The sequence below is a fragment of the Myotis yumanensis genome, unplaced genomic scaffold (assembly GCF_028538775.1).
Source record: "Myotis yumanensis isolate MYYU_CA2020_CCGP unplaced genomic scaffold, mMyoYum1.0.hap1 SCAF_8, whole genome shotgun sequence".
Lineage (NCBI taxonomy): Eukaryota > Metazoa > Chordata > Mammalia > Chiroptera > Vespertilionidae > Myotis > Myotis yumanensis.
This window is the reverse complement of record NW_027223759.1, coordinates 8,471,727-8,483,083: the sequence shown is the minus strand read 5'-3', so window position 1 is coordinate 8,483,083 and position 11,357 is coordinate 8,471,727. Positions and strand designations below refer to the sequence as shown.

The window sequence follows — 11,357 nt, the reverse complement described above, 5'->3', positions numbered from 1 at the left end:
CTCCTGGCTGCACGTGGCCATCGTTATCGCTGCTCACCGAGTGCTTCTCCCTCTCCGCCTTCCGGCCTCATGACAGAACCGTGCCCCTGGGTCTCTGGCTGAGTAGGCCCATGTTCTGGCCTGTGAGTTGTATCACTTCCAAGTTTAGCGTGTACTCGCTCATGTGAGACCCTTCGGAGCTGTTTTATATTTGCCACAGGATCAGGGAGTGGCTGCCCATCAGCTGTGTCCAGGAGGGAGGTGATGACCCCACCCGCTGAGTCCCCAGGTGCCTCTTATTGGGCATGCAACGTGAACAGAACACATACTATTTATTTATTTATTTATTTAGCCTAGATCCATTGAGATTTGGAGATTTTTATTGTTACTGCAGCATAATCTACATTATCCTGAGTAGTACACACACCATCCAGAAAACAGCCTTCTGAGGGTGGGAGAAATCAGAGGAACTGAATGATGTAACCTATGATTCCAACAATCAGAGAAGAGATGTAGGAACAAGTTCCCTCTGATTTGACCCATGCCTCAACCCATTTAATATCAATAACTTTTGTTTCTAATTTTTTTTTTTTTTTTAGCATTTTCCTATATCTACAAAAATCAGTCAGTAAGCAAAGCAACCCTCCCATTGCTCAGCGACTTCAGACCTTAGCAAACTCACTGCTGATTCCCGCATTTAGATCCGTACACAATCAGCTCCACCGTGTGGTGTTTAGGTAAATGACATCTACTGTAGGAAAGCAGGGCCATGTATCCAACAATGCTGCACCCTCTTGAGAGGGGGACTGTACCTGACGAAAGAAAGCACATTTAGCTTTGCTAGGGCATCAAATCACAAGCGAGAAGGAAAATGACCCTGAAATGTGAGTCAGGACACTCAGGAGTGAGGGTCACCCTTTTATTTATTCATTCAGCTGTTTACTGAGCTGTACTACGTACCAGATATTGTTCCAGGACTAAGACAGAAGAAGTTACTGCCTTAGTTGGAAAGCCAGGTAACAGGAGAAATCAACATAGTAATACATATAACAATGCCAGATGTGATAAGTGCTATAAACCAAAACAGATCTGGGTCAGGGCACAGAGAGTGATGGGGGAAGGATGTTTTAAACAAGGTTGGCAGAAATAAAGGCAAGCAGTCCACATTTAGTTCTCCCAATGTTCCTTTAGATAAATGATCCAAAATCTCAAATATGTATAAATATGAACATTCCTTTGCAGACATAGTGTCAAAACACTTCAACATGCCCAAATCTTGGGTTTCTAAACATCATTCTCATTTAGTTCATACAGGCTGCTATATAACAAAATACATCACAGACTGGGAAGCTTAAACAACAAACATTTATTTCTCACAGTTCTAGAGGCTGGGAAGTCCATGATCAATGTGCCAGCAGATTCAGTATCTGGTGAGGGCTCAGATACTAGGTCTTGTTAGCCATCTTCTCACGGGGTCATCACTTGGTAGAAGCAGTGAGGAAGCTGTTTTGTTTTTCAATAGGGCACTAATCCCACTCATGAGGGCTCCACCCTCATCACTTAATCCCTCCCAAAGGCCCCACCTCCCATCACATTGCAGGGTAGGATTTCAACAAATGAATTCGTGGTGGGGAGGTGGGGGGAGAGAAGGTGGACACAAACATTCAGTGTAGAGCCATTGCCCTGAGTAAAAAAATCATGACTCCTTGGAGAAAACACTGTTTTTTCAGCTGAGGCAGAAAATGGACAAAAGATCCTAGAAAATATTATGCCAGAAAGTGCAAAAAACTCAAAGACTAACAATGAGGTCTTGCTCATCTTTAACCTGTCAAAGGGCTCCCACTGCCAAAAAGGGGGCTATTTAAGCACCAAAAAGAATATTATTAATACCACATTGCATGATTAAAAGCCATGCAGTTGCAGTAATATTTTTAAATATCACTGTTTTATAGAAGAATGCCAGTAGAAGATATAGAATTAGAGGATCATCATTTTTTCCAACTATTATGTAAGGATCATGTTGTATATTAATTTCCTGTTGCCGATGTAAGAAATTACTACAAACTTAGTGGCTTAAAACAGCCACATACATCTGAAACTTATTTTCAAATGGCTTAAAAACTGGGTGCATATGTGACTTTATATATTTGCTCCTTATCCCAGTTTCCAGCACAGAACTTCTAAAACCCTTGGAACGTCTTAAGTGATAAGAGCAATAAAGGTGTCTTGCTATTCATAACAAACCCTTTTCAACCAGACCTCAGCTTATAGTCATGAGGTGAATTTTGAAAAGTACCTAAGGATGGGCAGCTAGCTCCCAGAACTAACCATGTGATTAGAGGGTTGGGACTTTCAGTCCCACCTCCCTGACCTCTCAGGGGGAGAGTGGAGTTGGTGGTTAAATCAACAGCCAACAGCCAATGATGAAATCACTCACCTATGTAATGACTTCCCCATAAAACCCCAGAAGGATGAGGTTCAGAGAGCTCCCAGGGTGAACACTTGCAGATGTGGGATGTGGCCTGTTCAGAGAGGGCATGGAAGCCCCACACCCCTTCCCACATACTTTGCCTGATGCATTCATTCCATCTGGCTGTTCCTGAGTTATATCCTTTTATATAAATTGGTAATCTATAAGTAAAATGTTCTGAGTTCTATGAGCTGCTCTAGCAAATTAATGAAACCCCAGGAAGGGGTCATTGCAACCTCCAGTCTATAGCCAGTTGTCAGAAGGCCAGGTGATAGGCTGGACTTGTGATTGGCATCTGAAGGGAGGGGAGAATCTTGTAGGACTGAACCCTTAACCAGTGAATCTGATGCCATCTCCGATAGTGCCAGAATTGAGTTGAATTGTAGGGCACTCAGGTGTTGTCCCAGAATTGCTTGACATTTGGGGGGAACCCCTCCCCAACACACACTCTAGAACATCGGTTCTCAATCTGTGGGTTGCGACCCCTTCGGCAGTCAAACGACCCTTTCACAGGGGTCGCCTAAGACCATCCTGCATATCAGATATTTACATTACGATTCATAACAGTAGCAACATTACAGTTATGAAGTAGCAACGAAAATAATTTTATGGTTGGGTCACAACATGAGGAACTGTATTTAAAGGACCAGAAAGTTGAGAACCACTGCTCTAGAATCTAGTACCAGATTAATCTGTGTGTGTATGTAGAGATGAAACAATATGGCAGAACATTAACCTTTGTTGAATCTAAGGGGAGAGTATATAGTCATGTATCATAGCTATGGCAGTTAATTTTATCTGGCAACTTGACTAGGTCACAGTACTGAGCTATTTGGTCAAACGTTAACATAACGTTAGCTGTTTCTGTGAAGATACGTTCCAGCAGATTAACATTTGAGTCAGCCAACTTTGAGTAAAGCAGATTACCCTCCATCTTGTGAGTGCGCCTCATAAATCAGTTGATGGTCTTAATAGAAAAAGACTAATTTCCCCAGAAGGAATTCTCTAGACTTGCTTCAGACTTGAACTGCACGTCAAGTCTTCCCTGGGTCTCCAACCTGCTGGCTCTTCTGCAGATTTTGGACATACTAGCCTCCACCATCTTGTGAGCCAATTCCTTAAAGTAAATAACCACTGGCCCAATATGTATGGGTCTTTTTCGAAACAGTTCTGCCCACTGGTCCTTAACATTTCTTATAAAACAGGTTTACTGGCAACAAATTCATCTTTTCCCTGTCTGAAAAATTCTTTTCTCACACTTTTTCTGAAGGATATTTTTGCTGAATATAGAATTGTAGGTCAATAGGTTTTCTTTCAGCATTTGAAAGGTATCATGCCAAGGTCTCTAACTTGCAGTTTGAGAGAAGAAAAATGCAGTCATTCTCTGTATAGAATATGCTTTTCACTTCTCCAGCTGCTCTTACAATTCTTTCTGGTTTTCAACACTTTATGATGTACTCAATGAGGCTTTGTTATCCTGCTTGCTGAATTTCTTGGATATGTATTTATAGTTCTCATCAATTAAGAAAATTTTGACATTATTTCTTATGTATATATTTATCTTCCCTACCCCAACTTCTAGAACTCCAAGTACAGGTATGTTAAAATACTTGATATAACCTCACAGGTGGCTGACAGACTGTTCTATGTGGGGTTTCTTCTCTTTCTGTTTTATTTATTTATTTATGATATATTTTATTGATTTTTTACAGAGAGGAAGGGAGAGGGATAGAGAGTTAGAAACATCGATGAGAAACATCAATCAGCTGCCTCCTGCACACCTCCTACTGGGGATGTGCCCGCAACCAAGGTTCATGCCCTTGACTGGAATTGAACCTGGGACCCCCCAGTCCGCAGGCCGACGCTCTATCCACTGAGCCAAACAGGTCAGGGCTTCTCTTTGTGTTTTAGAAAGCTTCAAATTCACTGTGCAGTGACCAAGCCATAATTCCATCCATTCCTCATCTAGCTAGTGACCAGAGGTAATCAAATAGCAGCACTGATCTTAAAAAATAAACCTTACACATTCCTGAATTACTGGTTTAAATGTATTAACCATAAATAAAATACTTAAGAATTAAGTTAGAAATGTGTAGTTTTTTTCAATACTTCTTTATTGTCTATAAAATTAGTTTGTGTATATATACACATATGTGTAACGTTAGAGATGATAGTGGATGTGACACCAACAATGGGCTGTTGACCTCTCTCATGGCAACGATCTGTGGAAATGCTTTATTATGTCATGTCAGTATACTGCAAGGGGTATTTCGGAATAATGCAGAAGTCATCCACAGACTTGACTAAGTGAAGATCAACTGATCCAAATTCTTCCTTAGTTTTTCACAGCATTTGCTGAAAGTTCAAATAAGCTGATTTTCCCAAGAAAGATTATTCTAGTAACTTGGCATGATCTATCCGTGCAATGATCCAGTTGGGCTTCACTCCCTGTGTAAACTCCCTCTGAAACCTAGGGAAGAAGTGCAAACACCAGTCCAAATCTTCTCAGATAACTAATTTGCAAGTGTAGGAGGCAGTTTTTAGCAATAAGCTAACAGTCAATGGTAAATAAAAATCAAAATAAAATAATTTTACCAATTCAATCACAAAAATATCCCCACAAAATCAGAAGTACATTCTCAACTAAAATGAGTATTTTTAATGGAAGGATCTCCACTCCAACATCTGCCAATCCTGGAGAAACTGGGGTATTATTGTCATTAAACACTAGCTATAACATATGCCTAATATGAGGGGAAATAAATTGGACTATGTTGCTGAATACAGCACTTTAGTGTTATCTGGCTTATATACATTAGATCAATCTTTAAAATAACAGTGTTTAATGAGCTGCCCAGGGTCTCGGAAGGGAAGATCAGAAGAACCAAAGATCAGTATTGATTATAGTGTTCTTTAATTATAAATGATATCTTAAAAGAGAAAAATTCAGATTTCAATTAAATAAGTATTTAAATATATAATTATGTCTCCATTGACTTGCTTGACTTGTTCACTGCTCCCAATTTTATTAGCAAAAAAATGAACAATAGTGTCTCTTTTAAGTAATTTGCTAACCTAGACAGTGCTCCTTAAGGGCAAGAACCCTTTAACTTTGCATTTGAACCCATACCAGAGTACTTGCAAATGGGAGATGGTCAATAAACGTCTAGTGAGTGGAGAGTCCATTTGCCAATTACGGCAGATTTTATTTTCCAACAAGGGCCATAACCTTTTCTCCCACCCAACAGGCTCTTCTGCAGGGTGGCTTTGCAGGTGCCCCATAAGGAGGTGGTCTCCCCAGGTGCTTTTACCTGTGCAGGTCCTGTGACTGCTTTGACAAGTGGACTACGGTGGAAATGATGTGGTCCCAATCCTGGGCATAGCCCTCTACTGGTTTAGATCTTCTGACTTCTGCCTCTTGAATCCCAACCACCATAAAACACGTGACTAGCCTGAGACCACCACAAGCCCAAGCCACGCAGAAAGGCCTGGGAGAACTCGACATTATTGGAGCGGCCAAGGAGCACCAAGGTGACGCCCGTCAGTGAAGAAGCCACTGCGGAAATGAGTCCTCCAGCCCCCATCACCCAGCGGAGGCCAGGCCCAGGAGAAGCAGAGAATCCCCATAGCTCAGCCTGTCCAAACTCCTGACGGTGAAACAGCAGGCAACAGCAAAGGGCTGCTGGAAGCTACTGCGTTTTGGAGTGGTTTGCAATGCAGCCATGGAAGCTGAAACACTGTGCAATTACGTTCAGAAATATTACCGCCTTTCCCCCTTCCGAACATTGCCGTGTCATGGCCAGTAGTCATTATGTCTTTTTCTCTTTATAAATAACTTGTCAAATTTCAACCCTTTCTTCCTAAAGCTCTGTTAGTTTTCTGATCATAGTATGGCATGTGACAGACTTACTCATAGCTTGCACTAAGAAGCTGTTTAGTTTCCACGTTCTGATTCCCCAACTTAACCTGGAACACACCAGCTCCGCTTAAAGTTTCACTGGGGATGTTGGCACTGGTTAGATACCAAAAGCACATCAGGATGTTAACAAACTTCCTTCCTTAGGGAAAAAACATACACATACACACACAAATACAAATCACAATAGTCTATCATCCACATATCCAAAATGAAATAGAAATTGGCAGTAGTTACACAGTTGTTACAGATCAAATTTTGCGCTTCTTCTAGTCTAACTTAACGTACCTATATTGCTACCTTTTTATTTTCTTAGGGTAATGTCGGTTTTGCCCTCTTCTTGCATTGTAATAATAATAGCTACTATTTACTGAGCATGTACTATTTACTAAGTATACTATATAGATTGTTTTCAATTTGTGGCATCATCTAAAACTGTAACAGATATCTGTTGTCAAACCAAAAGATAAGGGGGGAAAACACTTCTTGCTACTAAGTAATTAACCCCAAATGCCAGAAAGAAGACTGCTATTCCACCCTAATTCACTTTGCTATGCCTAGTGATTATGACAACGACTTGTGTAAAAATCAGGTAGTGACTACTGTGCTGAGATGCAATCTGAAATATTAGGGAAGAAAAAATATTTATGAAAAACATGTAAAAGTACCTTTACAAATGTTTCAAATTAACATGTGTATGAAAATGAAAAAATCTTAACTTATATTAAGAGTCCAAATCAGAACTGCCTTGGGAAGTGTGTAAGCAAAGGCTAGATCTCCTACGTGCCTGGCACATAATACATATGCAAAGGTTTGTAGCAGGAATAAATAAGTCAATAAATTTTCAGAAATGCTATAAGGAAAAAGTATGCATTGGACAAGATGATGAGCCAGATAACCACCAACGTTCCTTTCAATGTTTTTCATTGTCTCCAATTTGGGAGTTCTACATTTGATCTTACTTTCAAAAGTCTTTAGCTGATATTATTTACTTTTTCTTTTACTCCTTACTCCTTCTATGTAACATATAGCTGGACATTTAAAATGCTTAATTGTTTTCTTCGAGTTAGGAAATCTGACATACAAATATTTTTAATTGCGATATGGGAGCAGCTTGTCCTAGACCAGTAATGGCGAACCTGTTGAGCTCGGCGTGTCAGCATTTTGAAAAACCCTAACTTAACTCTGGTGCCGTGTCACATATAGAAATTTTTTGATCTTGGCAACCATAGTAAAACAAAGACTTATATTTTTGATATTTATTTTATATATTTAAATGCCATTTAACAAAGAAAAATCAACCAAAAAAATGAGTTTGCATGTCACCTCTGACACGCGTGTCATAGCTTCGCCATCACTGTCCCAGACAGACTATTTTCATCAACGTGACGATGCTCTCGCCTGTGAATTAAATAGTGGTAGGCAAAGTTCCAGATAAAAGGCATAAGAAACTACTAACATATCGCAGCTCTTCCAGAGCTAGGTCTTTAAAGAATGAACACACTATTTTATCTGAAGTCCCATGAGTATCCATTTGTACCAACAAACTCCCACTATGTCATGATCTTTCATCCAGTAGTTTAGTTTACCTGGACAACCGTGGGTCACTTAAAGCCGCCTACGCTCTAGCATTACCTTTGTCGTCGTAGTAAATGGAGATGTCTCCTGTGGAGGTGTACACAATCTCATCTATGTCAGCAGCAAGGGCATCTTTGTGGCTGTCAGGTAGTGAAGTAACCTTTTCTTTCAACACAAGCAGCAGCTAAGTTTGGAAAAAGCAACCTGTAATTCACCTCTCAAATTTTCGAAAGCTTTTCAAGAAACTCAATAAACTGTTCATGGAATGAATTTTTCTATTCCTATTTTTAAATTTACTACCATATTTACTCAGCTTCAAAAGCAAGGCTAAAAAGCATCTTATCATTCAACTAGGTCCATGGTCGGCAAACTGCGACTCGAGAGCCACATGCGGCTTTTTGGCCCCTTGAGTGTGGCTCTTCCTAAGCCTTAGGAGTACCCTAATTAAGTTAATAACAATGTACCTACCTATATAGTTTAAGTTTAAAAAATTTGGCTCTCAAAAGAAATTTCCATCGTTGTACTGTTGATATTTGGCTCTGTTGACTAATGAGTTTGCCGACCACTGAACTAGGTAATTTATAACAGAACATTCTATATAAGAACAATCAAGGGATGTCACATTTACTTACTTATGCCTTAGTAGCAAGTCATTCAATGCTTTTATCCAAAAGGAATGATACAGGGACTCTGCTTTGGCTGATGTCACACACTAATTTTAAGCATATATAAGGATAATGTACTATATATATTATTTGGTTGCAAGAAAATAATACATTTATTTTTATAGGAAAATTAAAAGTATACTTTACCTCTTTGGTCACAAGTTCTTCCAGCAGATCAAATTTACACTGTGACAGCAATCTGGACACATGAGCAAAAGCCTTCAAAAAAAAAAAAAAAAATAGTGGAGGGAGGGTGGTGATTATTTCAATGCTCACATTTAAATGGCCAAGTGTGACAGACTGTTTTATGATAAAGGTGATAAACAACATCAAGCACTAATATACCAATGTCAGGCACAACTCCTTCCAGTTGGTTGGCTTTTCTTTTCTCATAGAGCCTTCCCACATACATAGTAGGAAGTAGGCAGATTGCTAACTATGTATCCACTCTCAGGACCCGGGAAAAGACTGTGCGTGGTGTGCACACTAGGACCTGAATAAAAATCCTCCTACATATTTCCTTTTAAAATAATGATGGAGTAATCATCCATTCTGAGTGTTACACGACTCCCCCCACCTCCCGCTTAATCAAACATAAACAGCAGCTGAGAAGCAGTAAAATCTAAATTGTATCTGAGAGTCCAAAGATCTGGGTTGTAGTCTGAGCCATTAAGCTAGGTAAGCAGGTTTGGGAAAGTGGCAGGAAAGATAACGAGTTTGCAGTCTAAGACAGTAGATTTCCACTCTGAAGTATGAGGTCCCATTTTAAAGTGGGGAGAGCAAACTGCAGTCCTCCACATCCTAGCGGTGAGAAGTGAAGCTGTGCAGAAAACTCGACCTGTCTTCAAGGAAGGAGGAAGGCAAGTAAACTGACAAGTGCAAGCATGACGACGGGTAAGGACTGGATGCTGTGGGAGCAAACAGAAGAGCCACCGAAGCCACTCTGGGAGGCCCGGGAGGCCTTCCTGCAGCAAGTACCATCCGGGGTGAAATCTGAAGAACGGGAGGAGAGAGGATGCACAGGCATGTCAGAGAGATGACGTTACCTAATTATTATGGGGGTTGGTTGTCAGAGGAATCAACTCTGGGATTAGAGGTTTGGAACTTTCAGCCCCACCTCCAGACTTTCAAGGAGGATACAAGTGCTGGGGATTGAGTTAATCATCAAGGGCAACGTCTTAATCCATCACACCTATGCAATGGAAGCTCAATAAAACCCTAAAGGGAGGATTAGGAGCTTCCGGGCGGGTGACCCTCGGAGATGCGGGAGATGTGGTGCACTGGAGAGGGCATGGACATGCCCCCCCCCCCCCCCCCATACTCTGCCATGTGCATCTCCTTCATTAGGCCGCTCCTTTCAAATAAACTGGAAAGAGCAAGTGATGTGCTTCCCTGAGTTCTGTGAGCCATTTAGCCAATTACTGAGTGATGTGGGAACCCCCGATTCACAGCTAGTAGATCAGAAGTGTGGGTGGGTGTGTGAAGTGGAGGCAGTCTTGCGGGAACAGGCCCTAACCTGTGGACTCGGCATTCAATGCAGGGAGCCGGGGAGTTGGTGCCAGAACTGCCGTCAGGGGTCTGATAAGGATTATCTCACCTGAAGAGTCTTCGAGGAAATAGCCCTCTTTTTCATAGAGAAGGCTAAAATGGGCAAGATACCGGGAAAAACACAGTATACGGTTCATGTGATGTGATGGCAGCAGCATTAGGGAAGGTATGATGTCACATAGACCTATCAATGGACAGACCTTGCCTTTCTCATTTTGCGGAAAACCACGCTCAGAAAAGCGAGCGATGTGACCTTCAAGTGGCCGAAATGGGCTCTGAGTCCATTCCTGATTCAAAGCCTGCGGAGAGTGGAAGAGGTGACCGGGGGCTTCGCGCCGGTGTCTCCATGGCACCGAGGACCTCGCGGCCACCGCCCAGAAGCGGAAGCGCAGTTCACCGTCGAGAAGCGGCCGGAGGGCTGCGCGCAGGGCCGCTCCCCCGGTGACCGGGGGCCCGTGGGGACAGGTCTCCGCTCAACACCGGGACGTGCCCAGGCTGCCGGCCCGAAGGCGCATGGGTCCCCCCGGGGCAATGCACAAACCTGCTTCGCCCCCTCGGAGAATTCCTTGATGCTGAACTCCTTGTCGAAATAGGCCCAGATGAGGAAGGCGAGGATCCTCGTCCGCACCCAGTTGACGGGGTTGGAGAGGCCCAGGATGAGCATCTTGGTTTTCTGGCGCTGCTGGGGCTGCTCCTCGGTGCTGTAGCTGCGCCGGGGGCCGGCGGGGAGCGCGGGCAGGGCGGCGGGGAGCAGCAGGGGACGCCGGGGGTCCCGGGCAGGCAGCGCCGAGGCCGCCGAGGCCCAAGAAGCTGGAGGACATGGGGCCGTTGTCCAGCCCAGGTGGCGGCGGCAGAGGCAGCAGAGTCCAGCCAAGGGCGGCCTCCCCTCGGCTCGGCCGGGGGGCCGGGGTCTGGCGGCTCCTCCGGACAGAGGCCCGGACAAAAGCCAGCGGGGGAAAAGGCGAGCCGCCAGCGCCATCTTGTGACCTTTCACCCCGGCGCCGGCCGGTGCTGCAGCGAACGGACGCCGGCGGGAAACCACCCCTCAGCTGGGCTCGCGAGCGGGACTGGCGAGGGAAGCTGGCCCGTGGCTGCCACCGTGGGGGAGCCCGCCGCCTCCCCGCTCTCCCTGCAGCAGACAACGCACAGGGGCCGCAGCCCCGCCGGAAACCCGCCGCTCTCGCGAGTTCAGCGGCCTCGC

General features: G+C 43.5%; 1 protein-coding gene across 2 annotated transcripts; it reads right to left on the bottom strand.

Moving 5' to 3' along the window:
• Positions 1 to 341: 341 nt before the first annotated feature.
• MAIP1 (matrix AAA peptidase interacting protein 1) lies at positions 342 to 11,294 on the bottom strand. Of its 2 annotated transcripts, XM_070421778.1 has the most exons (5): positions 10,698 to 11,263; positions 8,756 to 8,827; positions 8,001 to 8,127; positions 6,360 to 6,507; positions 342 to 4,919 (listed from the first exon to the last, which is right to left on the bottom strand). In XM_070421778.1, exons 1-5 carry the CDS (start codon positions 11,133 to 11,135, stop codon positions 4,841 to 4,843), a joined length of 864 nt encoding a protein of 287 aa, XP_070277879.1. In that variant the 5' UTR covers positions 11,136 to 11,263; the 3' UTR covers positions 342 to 4,840. The 2 variants fall into 2 exon arrangements, with proteins under 2 accessions (XP_070277879.1, XP_070277880.1); XM_070421779.1 differs by lacking the exon at positions 6,360 to 6,507 and having other exon boundaries at positions 10,698 to 11,294.
• Between the last annotated feature and the right edge of the window lie 63 nt (positions 11,295 to 11,357).